The following is a 20,169-nucleotide window of genomic DNA, read 5'->3' on the forward strand; positions in this document are numbered from 1 at the left end:
TCCCCTGGCCCCCATAGTACCGGTCTTGCCCACAGCCCCCCCATAGCATTGGTCTTACCCACAGGCCCCCCACCTCCCACAACACTGGTCTTGCCAATCCCCCTCCCGCCCCCTAGCACCGGTCTTGCTCACAGGGCTGGTGGTATCTTTCCCAAGGCTGCCCTTGCTGTTGAGGCTGCCGATCTCCGTCTGTGAGCTGGACTGCGACATTCCCTCAAAGAAGGGCCTATGGTGAAGAAGCACAGCCAGGTCAGTGGCTGCCATGCTTAGACAGCAGCACGTGGAGTGCTGGGTGCAGCTGGTGTTCAAGAAAGACCAGCAACTGGGCTCCAGGGTGCCCATGAGGAGGGACATGGCCAAGGTGGAGAGGTCAGGGCCTGGACTGGAGGATAGGACTCTACTCCATTTGAGACAAAAACAATGACCTTTGTCCAGACAGCAGGAGGTTCAACAAGGATGAAAACCTGGGACTCCCTGGTGATCGAGGGTAAAGTGAGGGAGGAGAGTTTAGGAGACTGCGGTGGCCCAGGAAGGACAGGTATGGGGAGATGGTCTGATGGAGGAGGCAGGCTCACTTGAGCTTGGGCTTTGGTGTGCTCAGGATGCTCTCCGTCTCCTCCATTTCAGGACCGCTGTCACTGGGGTTGTACATCTCCAGACTGTCATACAGCTCATCCAGGTCCTCTTCCACCTCCCGGATCTGCTCCCGGGATACATGCTCCAGCCCAAAGCCCACCTGGAGGCAGAAATAACTCTTTGAATTTGAGGTTTTTCCTATTGACAATTATGGGAGACACCCAACTTGTTTCTCTTTCCTTACGATTCTCCCTTAAGGGACATATCGTAGCGTCACACTCAATGGGGTGGTCTTGATGCCCTTTCTGTGATCCAACCCCAAGAGCAGGGAGTACTGAGGCCACCTTTCCCCGTTTCGTTTGTCTCCCAAGCACGCCACACTACAGACCTGGCATCGAGGAGAAAAGCTGAAGTGCTGAAGCAGCTCTCTCGAGGAACGGGCAGAAGAAAGCCCAGGAGCCCATGGCCTTGTGTGGGCTCCTTCTACCTTCTACAGCCCACAGGAGGACACAGAAGTCTTGCTCTCAACAATTTCCACCCTTGCTCCTCTTTCAGTCCACCAAGAAGAGCAGCCTGTAAACTGGTGCTAGGCCTTCCGGGGCCCCAGGAAGAGCACGATTCTCTAGTTAACAATGGTCAGTTCTTGGCTACTCAGGGCTGACCACTGAGGACACTCCTACGGCACAGGCTACTGCTCACTGATGTTCCCCCTGCGATATGAGGGGGAAATTTTAAAAAACAACAACCAGACTTGTCACTGATACCCCATATCGAAGGCTTGGGTATTCGCCAGTGGTTGGGTACAACTGTGCTACCCCATCTCCAAAGACTATAAGCCCTTCAGCACTATGTATAAGGCCTTTCTGGTAGCTTAAAGCCCTTCTGTAGCTACCGTCTTAACAGCTCTTGGGGATCCACCAGGCAAACAAGGTAGAGCAGGAATCGTACTCCTGGAACCTTGACTCCCAGTGGCAACACAGAGTGCCCTTGGGAGCAAAGGATAAAACTGGGGATTCTACTCACCATTTCCCTTGGGAGTAAGGGGTCATACCTCATCTGAGACTTTAAACCGCTTCAGGAGGGCCACAAATTTCTGTTTGATGTTAGGTTGCTGCAGGGACAGATTGCACAATTATTCGCAAACAACATCCACTTGTGAACCGTGATCAATCCAACAAGTATCGATTAAGAGCTCACTTTTATTAAGAACAGTGGGAGGACAGGGTGATAAGAAGACACAGGAAGGACAGGCAGGGCCACACTAATCCAGTGCACTGCCTAGACAGAGGGAGGAGGTCTCAGCGACCCCAGGGCCCGAACCACCCACGCCTCTGACTCCCAACTCCGCTTCTCCAGCTCATCCTCTCTCGCGCTTCAGGTCACAGTGCTGGCTGGTGACTTCAGCCTGCAAATCCCCCAGGCACCTCACATTCAACACTTCCCCAACAGAACTCACTATCGTCTCCTTGCAGTTCCTATCCTGATTAATGAGAGCACCAGTCACCCATGTCTAAGCCTGGTGTCTCTCCCCTCCGTGCTCTGCCCACATCCCCATGTTTGCTGACCCTGCCCTCTCCTTAATGTCTGCAACACCTCTCCTCTGCTCTAGGCCTTCTCCTTGCAAGGCTCTGCTGTCACTGCAACAGTCTTCACCTGACACCTCCATGCCCCGCCCCCCACTGTCTCTGCCCCACCCCCCACCAGTTTCCAATCTTGTTCCCTCCAGAGTCCAGAGTGAGCTTTCCAGATGTAAATCTGATCCCTTTATGTCTCCCTTGTCTCCCAGTGCCAGGAGAACAAAGCTCACAGGTGAGGCTTGTAAGCCTGTCTGAGAGCTGGTTTGGTTCTGTCTGCCTCCCCAGCCTCATCTCATTATTCAACCCCTCACACCCCATCTTCAAGTAGAAATTACTTAATAGCTCTGTGAAAAAATGCATGCTGTTTTACACCTCTGGGCCTTTGCACCTGATACTTTCTGACTTGAATAAAAACTTCCTCCAAATCTACTTGATGAAGTTCTATTTATCCTTAAAAACCCATCTCTTGGCATCTCTTCCATGAAGCTCTCCTGGCACTCCTGGACAGAGTGGGTTGTTGTCCCTTTAATGCCATCGCTGTCCCTTATACAGGTCTCTTTCTTAGAACACCGATCCCACTGAACTGTAGCTACTTGCTCAGATATATTTGTGTAACTGGACTCTGAGTTCCTTGAGGGCATGGACTGTGCCTTTTGATCTCTAGGTGTCCAAGCTGGGCACAATGTCTAGCTTGCGACCACCAGTATTTCTTGCCTGAATGATAGACTCACCAACCAGGCATGGAAATGTCAAACAGGCAAGTAAGACCGAGCTAGGCTTTGAAGAAAGGGCAGGGCTTTCAATGGTGGAAAGGGCATTTGAAGCAGAGAAAACAACTTGAGTTCATGGTGACAGAGAAGTATAAGACATATTTGCAGAACAGCAAGTAGATCAGTGTGTCCAGAACAAAGTGTCTTTGGTAGGGAGAGAAGAATGAATGTGCACGGAATGAGGTAGAAACTAAAAAGTCTCTGGAAATCCCATGGGAAACTGCTTGCAGCTAAAACATTTGGGGATAAGACAGAGTCCCTAGGCTGTGGAAAATTCCACTACCTCAAGCAGTTTTGCATCAGAATCCTGCTTTCTTTGCCTAGCTCGCCCTGGTAGCTTCTGCATTAGAATCCTGCTTTCTTTGCTTGGAAGTTACATGTAAACTCCACTGCGCCTGCATAGTATGATTAAGAATGTTGCTGATGTAACTTGTATGAACTCTCTACTTGTAAACCCTTTAAAAGTAACTTTTCCCGCTCACCCTCGGGGAGCAGTCTTGGCAGCAGCAGCTCTGACTCCTTTCCTTGCGCAACGAAGTAACGGTGCTTTTCTACCTCCCACCTCGGTCTCTCATTTATTAGCCAATACGAGTCAGGCCGAGCAAGACCCTGGGGTTTCCACCCGGTAACAAGGGCATGGATAATTGTAGGAGTAGTGAACTCTGGTCATGCCCCAGGCTACAGCTATAGAGAAGACCACAGGAACAGGCAATTTATAAATCTCCAGGGGGCTCCCGATGGCATGAAATTAGAGGTTCTTTGGTTACAGAGCAGGAAAAGGAAAAACTAAGCAGAACAAGCTGCACTAGAGAGACAATCCTACAGCCTCTCCCCTTATCAGAGCACAGTGCTGTCTTCTTGTTACTGATCTTATTTTCAGGTATGGTGTTGAAGGCTCTAGTGACGTGCCTCTCCCTGCCCATTTTGGAGTGCCAGTCAAGAATTAGACAAATACAACAAAACCGTTTCTTGTGATCTCTAGCCACTGACTAGATGGGGAAATCAAGGTCAGGGTCTTGAGGAATTTGCATGTTGGCCAGTGATCCCTCAGGCTGACTGGAGAGATGGAGTGTTGTTTCGTGGTAGAGTGCCTGGCTCAGGGACAACACATTTGGAGGGACTGGCTGACATTTAGCTGCCAAAGGTGATGGGAAATTACTCAGGGGGCTGATCCCTAGGCTAGCTCTGGGCTCTAGAGAGTCAGGAGGCCTCTGGGGAAAATACGGTGAATTTTTTATCTAAAAAGCTCATAGTACTTCTGACCCCCTCATACTTTAATACAAGAACTCCAGAATCAGTCAGAGTTAAGCCAGGAATTCAGGTTTTAAGCTTCTTAGTCCAAGACTACTAATTTCACCAAAAAACAGTGACTCTGAGGAAATCTTATGCAGGCGATAAAATCTAAAAGTATCTGATTTCCAAGGTTATGGCTCCATTAACATGGGAACTATAGCTAATGTAATTAAACTGGCTCAAACCCATGGTTCCAAGCACTGGTCTATTACTTCTGGGTAGGCTCAACAAATGATTAAAAACGGTGACACCCCTCGAGAGAACAGGCTTCATCTCTGAGATGGACAGTATGCAGTGGGCAGCAAGCACCTAGAAACGGGAGGAAGGGTATCTGAGGTGTTCTGTTTCCTGAGGAAGCATTATCTGTTTCAAATTCTAAAGTAGGGTTCTCAGTCTTTTTCTAACTCAAGATAACCTCAAGAGTATAATGTGCTCCTGTCAGTAGCAGTGGATCCTACAACAGTGATTCTTAAATAGGTGATGGTGGTGGGGACATGGCCTCCAGCAGGATGTATCAGAAACTCGAGTGGAGGGCCATGTGTAGATTACAAAAGGCCCCCAAGAAGTTGGAATATACTGCTCCTATCCTACCCTAAACTGAAAATCTCAGCTACACTATTTCCCAGACCTGGGAGGCTTACCCTTGTGATGGCAGAGGTTGAGGCTAGTTTCCTCCGGGTCTTTTTTACTTTCCGGAGATCCTCATCTTCATAGAATAGGTCCTAAGTGGGGAGGGGGTAGAATGAGGCTGGGAAAGCCCGGGAAGGTCTGGACTTGCTTCTCAGACGCTTTCTCTGAGGGGCCGTTACCTGCCCGTGCAACGGGTCATCACTGCCTTCCTGTTCTGATGAGAAGCTCTCCTCCTCCTCCTCAGAATAGTTGTCGATATCAGGAGAACGATCTGGGAACAGACACCTTCGTAAGATAGCCTTGCAGTGGGAGGATCTGGCCTAAGAACTTTGATGGGCTGGAACACTGCTGGGGGAGGGGAGAGGCCCATGGCACAGCCACGTTTTATTTTCAGGGGTCTCTAAGCTTCTCTTTCCCAGGAACATTTTAGACACTGTCTTGTTTGGCTTTCCCAAGATGGAGATCAGGTAATGGGCCTTCCGTGGTCCACGGGGCCTCAGGCACTGCACACATCTTACCAGACAGCTTAGATTTGATTCCTTCATGGTCGATCGGCTGGCTGGAGAGGGAGTAGATCTTTATTTCTGCCACAGGCACGGACACGTCCTTCACATTGCTGTGCAGGCCAAGCACCAGAGCGCCCTCATTGGGGTGCTGCATCACCTTGGGTCAAAGAGTGGCGACAGACACACTTGACTATCAAGAGGCCCACGAAGTTGTCCATTTCCGTAAATCCAAATGAGTATGCAAATAAATGGTAATGGCATTCTGCTAATATATTTTCTTTCTCATTATCTCCCAAATCATGTCTATTGTTATCTCATTGCCTTCAAGGTCTTACTTTAAAACTATCTCCAAAAGTCTCCAGAAGTGTCTGTCACTAGGCAAGGCCAAATGCTCAAAGATAACAATCAAGGCCTGAGACTGCAAATGATGGCTCATCTCAAGGACTGCATTTTAGTCCTCCCAGAGAAATTAGCCCTTGAGGCTGATGGGGTTGGGGCTGAAGGTGGTGGTCACCCGTATCTAGCAATGAGGAGCAGCTACAGTATATGGGAAAGTGGCAGGGCACAGCCAGAGAAACGGGTTATTGGCATTAATTCACTCCACCAGCCCCTCGCACTGGTAACAAAACCCAGGGACAAAAAGATGGATTGGGACTACTCCCACATTTTATTTACAATAGCCACAATTTTTTTCCTATTTAATTTACTAACATACAGAAACATTTTTAAAAACTGATTTGTGGCCCCTTTGTCAGGGCTGAGGGAGTCTGACTGGTGTACAGGAGAACTGCCCAAATAAACAAATACATTGAGGATAATGGGAGCCTGGTTTCTCATCGTTAGAGAAAGGAGTTACAAATACGGAAAGGCTAAAATAAATCCTATGGTGTTGGACTGGAATTGAAGTTATTGCTGTGAACTCACGTTCAGACAGATATACAGAGATGTGGAAATACAGACACGTGTGCATATATGAGTGTGTACACAGGTCCCTAGGTGGCACAAACGGTTTATGCTCAACTGTTAACCTAAAGGTTGGAGGTTCAAACCCACCCAACGGTACCACAGAAGAAAGGCCTGGCAATGTGCTTCTGTGAAGATGACAGCCAAGAAAACCCAAGGAGCAGTTCTACTCTGTAACACATGGGAACACCATGAGTCAAAACTGACTTGAAGGCAATGGTTTTTTTTTAATGCATACGTTGACAACGGGTTACGTTGGGTTAGGTTGTTGTTAGCTGTCATGGAGTTGATACCGATTCATGGTGACCCCATGTGTTACACAGTAGAACTGCTCCATTGAGTTTTCTTGGCTGTCATTTTAACGGAAGCAGATAGGCCTTTTCTTCCACGGTACCACTAGGTGGGTCTGCACCTCCAACCTTTAGGTTAGCCGTCAAGCACAAACCGTTTCCTAGCTTTGTCCACTAGAGGGAGTAGAGACAATGATAGTACAGCAGGGGAAATGAGCACTCTAGTACCCTGGTGGGGCCCTGGTGGCCCAGTGGTTGAAGAGCTTGGCTGCTAACCAAAAGAGGTCAGCAGTTCGAATCCACCAGGCGCTCCTTGGAAACTCTATGGGGCAGTTTTACCCTAATAGGGTCACTATGAGTCAGAATCGACTCAACGGCAACAGGTTAGTACCCTGATGGTGCAGTGGTTAAAGCACTTGGCTGCTAATCAAAAGGTCCGCGGTTCAAACCCACCAGCTGCTCCACAGGAGAAAGATGTGGCAGTACCCACCAGCTGCTCTGTGGGAGAAAGATGTGGCAGTCTGCTTAGTAAAGATTTACAGCCTTGGATTTACAGCATAAACTGTTTGTGCCACCTAGGGACCTGTATACACACTCATATATGCACACACGTCTGTATTTCCACATCTCTGTATATCTGTCTGACCATGAGTTCACATCAATATGGGGCAGTTCTACTCTGTCCTATAGGGTCACTATGAGTCGGAACCGACTCACTGACAATGGGTTTTGGTTTTAGTACGCAGATAAGGAGCCTTGGTGGCAGAGTGGTTAGAGTGCTCAGCTGTTAACCGAAAAGTTGGTGGTTCGAAACCACCAGCCGCTCCGTGGGAAAAAGATGTGGCACTCTGCTTCTGTAAAGATTTACAGCCTTGGAAACCCTATGGAGGCAGTTCTACTCTGTCCTATGGGTAGAGGGCTGCTATGAGTCAGAATCGACTCGTTGGCAATGAGTTTAGTACCCAGATAGCAGCCCTGGTGGTGCAGTGGTTAAGCACTTGGCTGCTAACCAAAAGGTTGGTGGTTTGAACCCACCAGCCGCTCTGTGGGAGAAAGATATGGCAGTCTGCTTCTATAAAGATTTCATCCTTAGAAACCCTGTGGGGCAGTTCTACTCTGTCCTATAGGGTCACGGCTATGAGTCAGAATCGGCTTGTCTGCAACAGGTTTGGGTTTTGGGTTTAGTACCCAGATTTGGTTTCTAAATATCCTTCTCCACTAAAAGAAACCGGGGCTCACTGGAGGACTAGCTCATTCCAGGGCTGGGTCAGGGAAACAGGGATTCGAATCAGTTACTTCTGGTTGGAACCTGTCATGGATTGAATTGTGTCCCCACAAAAACGTGTATATCAATTTGGCTAGGCCATGATTCCCAGAATTAGGCCATGATTCCCAGAATTGTGTGGTTGGCCTCCATTTTGTGATTGTAATTTTATGCTAAAGAGGATTAGGGTGGGATTGTTACCACCACCCTTACCCAGGTCACATCTCTGATCCAACATAAAGGGAGTTTCCCTGGGGTGTGGCCTACACCACCTTTTATCTCTCAAAAGACAAAAGGAAAGAGAAGTAAGCAGAGAGTTGGGGACCTCATACCATCAAGAAAGCAGTGCCAGGAGCAGAGCGCGTCCTTTGGACAAGGGTCCCTGCGCCAAGAAGCTCCCAGTCCGGGGGAACATTGATGAGAAGGCCAAGAGAGAGAAAGCCTTCCCCTCGAGCTGACACCCTGAATTTGGACTTTAGCCTACTTTACTGTAAGGAAATAAACTTCTCTTTGTTAAATCCATCCACTTGTGGTATTTCTGTTATAGCAACACTAGGTAACTAAGACAGAACCCCTGCTGAGAATTTGCATTTCTAACAAGTTCCCAGGTAATGCGAATGCTGCTAGTTAGGGACCAATTCTGAAAACCACTAGTAGAGCAGTGGTTCTCAAAATTTATTGTACATAAGAATCACCTGGGGATCTTGTTAAAATGTAGATTCAGATTCAGTATATCTGGGGTGGAAATGCAAATTCTCAGTAGGGGTTCGAACCAGAATGAACCAGTTCAAAGCCCTGCAAAGAAAGTACAAGATGAGCCTCGAATATTTTGAGTAAGGAAGTATACAAAGAATGATGGCACATCAAAAAGGACACAGGAGTCAGCCTGAATGAGCTCCCACTGGCCACGCCTGAGATAATTAGGGCATCAAAATAAATACTGATAGTAACATGTTAAAAACCCACTGAATAAAACAGGAATCCATAAGCCCATAACTGACACAAATAAATGAATCAATCAATAAATAAAATCAATAAATGAATCAATAAATAGAAGGAAAAAACTCTATCTTATAACAAAAAACCAACTAGTAAGTATAGTAGGAATGATAGAATTAGAAATCCACTGTTTAGCCACCATCATAGTAATACAACTACTCCTCACTTACCGACTATCTTGTTATCCGACATTTTGCATTTATGACAATAGTAAAAAATCTACTATCCAACTATTTTGTGCATTAACGATGTACATCTGGTGCAAGGTGACAGTAATGCTGGCTGTGATGGTTACGATTATGTGTCACCTCGACTGGGCCACGATTCTCAGTGGTTTGGCAGTTATGTAATGATGCAGTCATCTTCCACTTTGTGATCTGATGTGGTCATCTTCCATTTTCGCATAACGCTGGTTTTCACATAATGACTTGGTCTTTGGAACCTAACCATGTCGATAAGTGAGTGGGTGTAACTGACTCAGGCAAGAATCACTAATAGATACTAAAGCTAGTTGGTGAAAATATGGTGAGGAAAAAGATAGTTACATAGTCTCAAAATACTTCCCCCCACAATATTTTTTTCATTAATAAGTACAAAATATGTATTAATTAACTTATATTGGAGGAACCTAGCCGACCACCATCTTAACCAAATGATAGAAGTTAGCATCACCAGTAACGGAACACATCGGTATTCAGCGCCACCTGCTCAGTGTTGCGCTAAGAAGAACATGGCATTACTTCTGTAGTAACTCTGCCAAATATGCATAACCTCAATCTAATCTTGAGGGGACATCACACAAACCCAAACTGAGGAACATTCAATAAATTAACCAGCCTGTACTCTTAAAAAATGTCAAGGTCATGAAAGAGAAGGAAAACCTGAGGGACTGTTCCAGATTGAAGGCGTTTAGAGTGACAGGATAACTCAATGCAACATGTAATCCTAGGTTATATCCTGGGTCTATAAAGGACACTGTTGAGACATTCAGCAAAATCTGAAAGGTGACCGTGGGTGAGATGGTCATATCATATCAACGTGAATTTCCTGATCTTTATGGTGGCTCAGTGCTTAGGTAGGAGAGCATCCTTATTTTTAGGAAATTAACATACTACAGTATTAAGGTGCAATGGGGCATCATGCCTGCAATTTACTCTCAAATGGTTCAGAAAAGAAAACTATATGCATGAATATATAGAGAGATAAAGAATAATAAGGCAAATGTGATAATATGCTAGCAACTGAAGAATCTGGTGAAGTATATATGGGAATTCTTTATATTATTCTTACAACTTTTCTGTACGTTTGAAATTATTTTTTAAAAAGATAGGGGAAAAAACTTTATGTGCAGGAGCAAGCCCTTGATAAAAAGAGGTATAACCCGAACTTCCAGTACAATAATTAATCTGTAAAAAGAAAATAAAACAACTAGCCACACAGCTGGGAAACTTCTTGGCTAAGCCCCAATGACTGGGCCCAGTGCTCTCTTGGGCTCTAAGGCCGACAGCATGCAGACCGCATTGCTCTCACCTCAGCCATGTTGATGAGTCCCACAGCCAGGGTCTTATAGCCCAAGATGGTCCGATTCTTGTAACGCTTTCTCCTTTGCAACATGATCTGCAGCTTGTTGGCATCTCGCTTAAGGAAATGAGGGTACTATCAAGTAGAAAACAGAGTCAAGCGTGGTTAATATGCAGTCAGATCCTTGGTGGGTTTTTGTCCTGCTTGTGGGGGACATAATCTTTCTGGGCTTCAATCTCTCCCGTCTGTAAAGTGGGGGTGAATCTGGGTGTGAAACGAACAGTTGTTAAGTTGCTGTCTGAGGTTCTGACTCAGCTTGGTGACTAGCTTCCATTTTACAGCTCTGCGGTCCACACGTGTTCAGAACACTACCTCTCTGCTTATCAGCTGATCAAGTGTTTTATCCATGGGCTTCAGTTTCGGCTACTGGAGTTATGATGAGAGAGACACACCAGCAGGGATAAGGAGAAGGGGAGGGATGGAGATTACAGGGCAAGTGGAAAATGAGAACGAAGAGGGCACACTCCACTGGGGTGTGTGCTGTGGATCGTTGAGAGCTGATGGGGCTGAGCGTGGTAGGATGGGTGGGGCATAGCTGGTGACTAACTGGGTTATCTAAGGAAACAGAAAGGACGAATGAAACATGATGTACTTTTCAGCAGCCTATCTGCGTCTCAGCACCCACACTTAGCTGGCTGAACGACTGCTTTGGCCCTCCAGCCTAGCCATAAAACCTCTAGGTGACTTTAATAGTCCATTCCTGCCCAAACTGGGCTATGGCTCTTGGATTAAAGCAGTTTTCAGATGAGAGGGCTCTTTTGGGGCTAGATGGGATATGTGACCTAAGATCTAGTAGATCCTCACCTGAAGGGAGAAGGTTAGTTGGAGCTCTGTTTCTACCAGTCCACTCATTGGAAGAATGATCTCGTTGGAGCGAAGAATTCTTTTTGAACCCTGAAACCGAGGAAAAAAGATGTCCATGCTTTATCACCAAAAATCAGACCAAAAGAAATGCTATGTTTGCAAATAACTTCTAAACTCTACCAAAATTCTTACCAGTCCAAATATTTCATCTTTATTGTACTTAATAGAATCTAACCACCACCATAGGTATGATTTTATATGTATGTATTATGCTGTGTGATTCATAAAGGGCTTTCATATAAAAATGACTTGTTACCACATGTGAGTTCTCACAATACTCCTGGGGAAGAGGCAGGCAGGTCTCAGTATCCCAAGGTGTGGTCTGGTCTCCCCATGTTCACCTCAGCCTTCCTTCTTCCCCTCTAGTTGATACATAAGTTGTACGGTCTTGTTTTGGGCCTTCTCACATGCTTTTTGCCTCTTCTTGGATATTCTTTCTTGCTTCTATATACAACTAAACACTTTGCCTTTCAGTTATCACTTTAGATGTAATTTTTTCCCCCAGGAACCTTCCCTTTTAGCCCTTCCTCTTCCAACCAACACTGGGTTAGACACCCCTCTTACTGCCAGTACTTATCTCACTCAACTTTGAGCTCCGTGAGGCAGACATGTGTCTTGTTCAGTATGACTCCTGGGACATCTTAGACGATAAATACATGTTGTTGAATAAATTTGTCTAAAAACCACATAACCAGTTAAAAAATCAGTAACAATAATAAAAATGTTACAACAACCAAAGTTGGTAAGGATGTGGTGAGACCTGTAAACTCATTCACTGTTGGAGGCAAAGGAAGTCCGGGCGACTCTTTCAGAAAACAGGCTGGCAATATAAAAATCTCTGCACTGAAATGTTGTCATCCAAGGAAGTGAATTCTAAGGAAATAATTTTTAATAAGAAAAATTTAAAAATATAAATAAGGAAGGAGCCTGGTGATGCAGTGGTTAAAGCACTTGGCTGCTAACTGAAAGATCGGCAGTTCAAACCACCAGCAGCTCCACGGGAGAAAGATATGACAGTCTGCCTCTCTAAAGATTACAGTTTTGGAAACTCTATGGGGTAGTCCTACTCTGTCCTATAGGGCCACTATGAGTTGGAAATGACTTGATGGCAATGGGCTTGCTTCTTTTTTTTTTTTTTTTAAATAAACAAGGAGCTTTGCTCATTGAAGAATTACTTATAATAGTATAATATTCTTGAACTATTCATCTTTTATCTTTCTTCTACAAAAACTGCTGATTGGGAAACGTTCCCACTGAAATGGTTCTGCGTGGTGATACTGACCCCTAGGAGAGAATTCTGTTCTCTAAAATGCCTTAGCCACTCACCGAGGCCAACATTAGATCAGGAAGGTATAACCCTTTAGTTAAATAAGGCCGTGGTTCTTTCAGGGGTCCGCAGGTTAAAACTATTTTTGTAACAGCACTGAGACAATATTTGCCTTGTTCACTCTCATTCTCTCAGGACATTCCAGTGGAGTTTTCCAGAGGCTACATGATGTGTGACATTACAACAGATTGAATGCAGAAGCAGACAGGAGAATCCAGTTGCCTTCTATTAAGCTGGATATTAAAGAGTTCTACAGAAACGTAAAATGGTGCCACCCTACTCACTAAATTTTTGTGTGTGGAAAATTTGGTTATTTTTTCATAAAAACGTACTATTTCATTAACATATAAGTTCATTATTAACATATGAGTTCATTATTGTGATATAAAAATAAATTAATAAACATTTCAAAAATGTCTTAGTTGTAATTTCTCATATAACTACCGCTAGATATAATCCATATAAACAAAAGCTCTTTGGGGTCCACAATAATTCTTAAGGATATAAAGGGGGCCTGAGACCAAAAAGTTTAACTGATATCATTCATTGTACTTAATTCTCCCAACAACCTTGTTCTTAAAGAGCTTAAGTAACATGGTCAAATGGCTGAGTCAAGGCTCGTACTCAGCTCTTCTGAATCGAGGGCAACTTTCAAGTCTTCATTCTACAAATACCCATTCATCTACTCTCTCCCCCACCCTGAAATATACGTGTGTGATATCACAGACAAGAATGGCATAGAAAGCTGTATAATGGATATCTGTGGTTAGAAATTAACAGGGATGTGGAAGGCCACTGGTTGATTACAGTACGCATGTATATGTACTTCTGAGGGCATGGTTATATCTTAGGTGGTATATCTATGGAGGTGAGAGTTGTGGTTGATATGAAGGTAGTGTGTATTGTCAGTGGTATGGGATGGGAGTAGGTGAAACAGGAATGAAACTAGAGTCACAAACTGCTTTGGTTAAGCATGAATGATAACACTTGCTGCCAAAAACCACAGGTTGTATCATTAAACTTATTAAATGATTACCATTAAATGGTAAGTGATAGGTTACTTTCTATAGAAATCACAGTTTAATAAATTTCCTTCTAAAAGTAATAAAGTTGGGCTAAACTATTCCTAACATGTAAAAAGAGAACAGCAGGAGGGCCTGAGGAGTGCTAGTAATTGGTATAAATTACTTTTTTGGGAAAATTGAGGTTTGACTTAAATACAGCAAAGGATCCGGATCTTAAGTACACAGGGTGATGAGTTGATAAGTGTGTATGCCCATGTGACCCACATTTTTAAAAAAATTTTTTTATTGTGCTTTAGGTGAAAGTTTACAGCTCAAGTTAATTTCTCATACAAAAATTTATACACATATTGTTATGTGACCCTAGTTGCAGTCCCTATAATGTGACAGCACACTCCCTCTTTCCACCCTGGGTTTCCTGTGTCCATTCAACCAGCTCCTATTCCTTTCTGCCTTCTTATCCCACCTCTGGATAGGAGCTGCCCATTTAGTCTCGTGTATCTACTTGAACTAAGAAGCATACTCTTCACGAGTATTATTTTATGCTTTATAGCCCAGTCTAATCTTTGTCTGAAGAGTTGGCTTCGTGTAACCCACATCTTTATCAAGATACAAACATTTCTACCACTCCACCAAGATCCCTTGTGATCCTTCCAGTCCATCCTGCACCACCTCCCAGAGGCAAGCACTGCTCTGATTTCTGTCACCATAGATTAGTTTTGCGTGTCCTAAAATTCCATATAAATTATACAGTATGTACTATTTTGGTCTGGTTTCTTTTACCCAACGTGTTTTTGAGGTTTCAGATGTTGGGTATATCAATAGTTCATTCTTTTTTATTGCTGAGTAGAATTTGATTCTATGAATAGACCACAATTTGTTTATCCATTCTCTTGTTGCTGGACTTTCACATTTGGGTTGTTTCTGGGTTTTGACTATTATTACCAAAGCTCCTATGAACATTCTTGTACAAGGTTTTTTGTGGACCTATGTTTTGCTTTCTCTTGGGTAAATACTTAGGATTGGACTTGCTGGGTCTTAGGATAAATGTACGCTTAACTTTGTGAGAACTGCCTGACCAATTTCCAAAGTGGTGCTTCCACTGTACATCCCTGCCAGCAGTGTATGAGAGCGCCGGTTGTGCCACATCTTCACCAGCACTTAGCGTGGTCCGTCCTGGACTCATAGGCTCTAGTGGGTGTGTAGAAGACCATTGTGGTTGCAATCTGCATTTGCATGAAGACTAATACCTTTTCATTCTTTTTTTTTTTTTTAGTTGTACTTTAGATGAAGGTTTACAGAACAAATAGTTTCTCATTAAACAGTACACGTATTGTTTTATGACAATGGTTAACAACCCCACAACATGTCAACACTGTCCCTTCTAAGCCTTGGGTTTCCTATTACCAGCTTTCCTGTCCCCTCCTGCCTTCTAGTCCTTGTCCCTGGACTGTTGTGCCCCATTAGTCTCATTCTGTTTTATGGGGCTGTCTAACCTTTGGCTGGATGGTGAACCTAGGAAGTGACTTCATTACTGAGCTAAAAGGGTGTCTGGGGGCCATACTCTCAGGGTTTCTCCAGTCTCTGTCAGGCCAGTAAATCTGGTCTTTTTGTTGTGAGTTACAATTTTGTTCTACATTTTTCTCCAGCTCTATCCAGGACCCTCTGTTGTGATCCCGGTCAGAGCAGTCACCGGTGGTAGCCAGGCACCATCTAGCTGTACTGGACTCAGTCTGGTGGAGGCCTTGGTAGCTGTGGTCCATAAGTCCTTTGGACTAATCTTTTCCTTGTATCCTGTTCTCTTCATTCTCCCTTGCTCCCGAAGGGGTGAGACCAGTGGAGTATCTTACTTAGATGGCTGCTCACAGGCTTTTAAGACCACAGACGCTACTCACCAAGGTAGAATGTAGAACATTGTCTTTATAAACTGTTATGCCAAATGAGTTAGATGTTCCCTGAGACCAAGGTCCCCACAGCTCTCCGCCCAGCAATTCAGTGCCCAGGGAGTTTGGATGTGTCTATGGAGCTTCCATGACCTTTCCTTGTACAAGTTGTGGTGGCTTCCCCAGTATTGTGTACTGTCTCACCCTTCACCCAAGATACCACTTATCTATTGCCTATTTACTATTTCCCCCCCACCCCTCCCAACCCTCGTAACCAACAAGATTGTTACTTTTTGTGTGTAAACTTTTACATGAGTTTTTACAATAGAGGTCTCATACAATATTTGTCCTTTTGTGACTGACTTATTTCACTCAGCATAAGTTCCTCCAGTTTCATCCATGTTATGAGATGTTTCACAGATTCACCATTGTTCTTTATCGTTGCGTAGTACTCCACTGTGTGTATGTACCATAGTTTGTTCCTTCGCCCAATTTTTATTTGGATTACTTGTCTTTTTGTTGCAGAGGTGTTGGATTTTCTTGTAGATTATAGAGATTAGACCTTTGTCTGACTTGTAATGTCCAAAAATTTTTTCCCAGTCTGCAGGTTCTCTTTCTACTCTTTTGGTGAAGTCTTGATAAGCATAAGTGTTTGATTTTTAGAAGATCCTAGTTATCTAGCCTGTCTTCTGGAGTTTGTGTGCTGTTGGTTATGGTTTGTATCCTGTTAATGCTGTGTATTAGGGCCTCTAGTGTCGATGGTATTTTTTCTTCTATGAACTTTACAGTTTTTGGCTTTATATTTAGGTCTTTGATCCATTTTGAATTAGTTTTTGTATATGGTGTGAGGTATCGGTCCTGTTTCACTTTTTTGCAGATGGACGTCCCGTTTTGCCAGCACCATTTGTTAAAAAGACTAAGGCTAATACCTTTTCATCAGTTTGTTGTTCATTTGTAGACCAACAAACTCCCTTTGTGAGGCATCTGATCAAGTCTCTTTGCCCATTTTTAAAAATGGGTTGTTTTTTTTTTTTTGGTCATATTATTGAGTTGTAAGAGTTTTTTTAATTGACACAAGTCATTATCAGATATAGTATTATGAATATTTTCTTGCCTATTCATTTTCTTAATGGTATTTTTCATGAAGTATTTAATTTTGATCAAGTTCATTTTATTATTACTATTTTTTCTTTTATGGTTAGTGCTTTTTGGGTCCTATCAAAGAAATCTTTGCTTACTCCAAGATCGTGAAGATATTCTATGCTTTCTTTTAAAAGTTTTATACTTTTAGCTTTTACATTTAGGTCTCTAATCCATCTCTAATTTTTGTTTATATAAAATATAGATTTTGTTTAATGCAGGAAGGAAAATCTCCTAAATCCAATATTTCAAAATATTTTTGTAATTAGGAGAGCATTATATTATATACCAATTTAAAATAGTAAAGGAAATTTTGTGTTATCTATTAGATAAGGCTTTTGGTAATGACATGTTACAAACAAGAATCTTACCAAAGTTTTCACTTGAGCTTATTATTTAGGCTGTTTTAAGAAATCTCCATAAAATGAATCTCAGAAATGCTGAGACAACCAAAAATACCTCAAAATGTGGTTTATATACAGCAGTGGTTTTCAACCAGAGGCAATGTAGCCCCTGAAGGGCCATTTGGCAACATTTGGAGATGTTTTTGGTTGTCACACCTGGGAGAGGGCATGCTACTAGCATCTAGTAGGTAGAGGCCAAAGATACTGCTAAACATCCTCCAATGCACAGGACAGCCCCCACAACAAAGAATTTTCTAGCCCAAGATGTCAATAGCGGCACCACTGAAAAACCCTGCTCTGAGATCTGGACTCCCCTGAAGACACTGCTTCCAAAACCAAACTCAACCCATTGCTGTTGAGTCAATTCCAACTCATAGTGACCCTATAGGATAGAGCAGAACTGCCCCATAGGGTTTCCAAGGAGCGGCTGGTGGATTCAAACTGCTGACCTTTTGGTTAGCAGCCAAGCTCTTAACCACTGTGCCACCCTCTCAAACGGTGGCTGCTTTTCTCCCCAAACCCACACACACCGGGCAGGCATCTTCCTTGCTCATCACTGGCTCTAGAACATTTTCCCTTCCACCTCCCTGAAAAACTCCCCATTCTGAACTGATGTCACCAGCTATATCACCCTCTATCCTGTGTTGTTGTTGTCATCTACAACTGCCAGTCATGCCCACTCCTGTCTTGATTTTAGCTTCTGACTCACTGCCCTCTCCCAACACTATTCCAGTTATAATTCTTGATGATTTCTGTATATGCTCCTTCCAACATCCTGGCCTCTGAGTTCCATAATTCCTCTCTTCCAATGTCTTGTTCTCACACTTATCTTAGCCACTCGCTTACATGATCATACTCTGGACCTTCCATTACCAACAATATCTAATCTCCATTTCATGCATCCCATTCTCTGACTACCTCTCTCCAGCCTATTCTTCTAGTTTGTCAACAATGACAATCCTTCACCCCCACCAGGACCTACAATCTACTGATACTTCCATCTGTTCCCTGTTCCTCATGCCCCTGTTGTCCTCTTTCCCCCTTCCAAAACCAAACCCACTGCCTTTGGGTCGATTCCAACTCACAGTGACCCTATAGGACAGAGTAGAACTGCCCATAGGGTTTCCAAGGCTGTAAACCTTTAATGGAAGCAGACTACCACATCTTTCTCCCATACAGCTGCACAGTGGTTGGTGGGTTCAAACTGCCAACCTTTTGGTTTGCAGCCGAGTGCTTAACCACTGCGCCACCCAGGGCTCCTTCTTTCCTCCTTACCCAGCTTAATCCTTTAACAAGCGATGGCACGTATATGTTCCAGCTACATTTTCTGCCCCTGGAGGTTTACTGGCAGGTATCTGAGCCACTTTAGTACATTCTGGCATCATGGGGGATACTGGTGTAACTGTCTAAAAAAGAAGGAAGTCGGTCTGTACCACATTTGAGTGTTGAGAGCTGTTCGTATGAGGGGATGCTTCCTCAAGGAGTGATTGTGTGAAACTTTTGTGTTTTTTGGCTTCTGTACAGCGAGATAAGGCTTGCAAGTATGTTTACTATTTCCTTTGTGTTATTGAGAAGGTACGGTTACCAGCATTCAGAAATATTCAAGTAAATGAGTTATTTTTTGGGTGAAAACATTTTGTGATGCATTTCCTGGGCCATGGGACCAACATATACTGTGTGGGTGATGTGCTTCATGGAACATGGGACCGATGTGGCCCGCTTGCATCAGTCATCTCCCTGATGACATCCTTTATAAAGTGCTCGCCTCCCTGAAAACAGTTTGTGATGCGCTTCCTGGGCCAGGGGACCGGTATGTGCTGCATTTGTGATGTACTTCATGGAACATGGGACTGATATGGCCCGCTTGCAACCGGCACCCCATTTTTTCAAATAATAAAAAACTACCAACAAACAATGACTCAGCATCCATTCCATTAGTGAAAAAACATGGCATCACCAAAAAATCGCAACAACAACAAAAATCATCCTTTAAAGGATTAAATGCCATAGTCAATCATTATAAACACACCCTTGCACGCACTCTTAACTTCTTTGTCCCTCTTGCTCTGCCATAATCATTTGGTAAATTACAACCTTGTTTAAATGCAACTGCACCAGCTGAACATGCCCAGAGGGAAACATACAATCAGGCTAACTGGTCTCATGCAAATCCTAAGTGGGTCTATAATGCTGCCCGGCAACCAAACTACACTTTCCCAGGTCCTTTTGCTTCCCCACTTCCTAGATGACCACTTCAGATCTCCTTTGTCCTCAGACCTCCAACACCTGCTTACCCCTCCCCTCACTCTAAACTGACAACTTGACTCCGCCTCTACTGAGAAAACTGAAGCGATAAGAGCGCTCCCACAACTCCGCCACCTTCACCTAATTACCAGTATCTGTTCTCACAGCTCCTCCCCGCCTCCTGTTACACAGATGAACTCTCCTGCTCGGATCTGAAGTCAGCAGCTCCCCTTGGGCACTAGATCTCATCCCTTCTCACCTCAAGTACACGGTTTTAGCCATTCTTGCCTCCCCTGCGTGATCAACTACACTCTCTACACTGGATCATTCCCATCAGCAAACATATTGCTATTTCTCTCATCTTAAAAACAAACTCCTCTTGTCTCTACATGCCCTTCCAGCTATGACCCATTTCTTGCTTCCCTTACAGCAAATTCAAAAGAATTGTCTGTTCTTGCTGTCTTGAGGTTTTTTCTCCTAAGTATACTCCAGTGAGCTCCAACATTCCACCAGAACTGCTACTGACAAGGTCTCAAATAACCTCCACTTTGATAAATTTGACGATCAGTTCTCACCTTCCTTGCAGAGCTAACCACTTTCCACTCCCGACAACACTTCTTTACTCTTGGCTCCCAGAACACCATACTCTTCTGGATTTCCTCTTCCTCCTCTACCTGCTTTTTGCAGGTCTCCTTTTCAGGTTTCTCCTCTTCTGCTTGACTCCCTAATGTTGGAGTGCCTGGGGCCTCAATCATCAGACCTGTTCTCTACATACACTCACTCCACTCCGGGTTATCCTACCCAATTTCATGGTCTTAAAATATGTTGATGATTCC

At 44.0% G+C, this 20,169-nt stretch overlaps 1 protein-coding gene across 1 annotated transcript in view; it reads right to left on the reverse strand.

The window, feature by feature from the left end:
• Positions 1-20,169, reverse strand: part of PACS1 (phosphofurin acidic cluster sorting protein 1) — a 144,749-nt gene that overhangs the window by 28,998 nt on the left and 95,582 nt on the right. The window contains exons 3-10 of the mRNA XM_023738193.1: positions 11,254-11,343; positions 10,399-10,524; positions 5,365-5,509; positions 5,026-5,117; positions 4,858-4,938; positions 1,628-1,687; positions 576-736; positions 133-226 (exon numbers count right to left, since the gene is read on the reverse strand). Coding sequence (XP_023593961.1) covers positions 133-226; positions 576-736; positions 1,628-1,687; positions 4,858-4,938; positions 5,026-5,117; positions 5,365-5,509; positions 10,399-10,524; positions 11,254-11,343 — 849 coding nt within the window. The remainder of the gene's footprint in view (positions 1-132; positions 227-575; positions 737-1,627; positions 1,688-4,857; positions 4,939-5,025; positions 5,118-5,364; positions 5,510-10,398; positions 10,525-11,253; positions 11,344-20,169) is intronic.

This window comes from Trichechus manatus, unplaced genomic scaffold, assembly GCF_000243295.1.
Source record: "Trichechus manatus latirostris isolate Lorelei unplaced genomic scaffold, TriManLat1.0 scaffold00113, whole genome shotgun sequence".
NCBI classification, from domain to species: domain Eukaryota; kingdom Metazoa; phylum Chordata; class Mammalia; order Sirenia; family Trichechidae; genus Trichechus; species Trichechus manatus.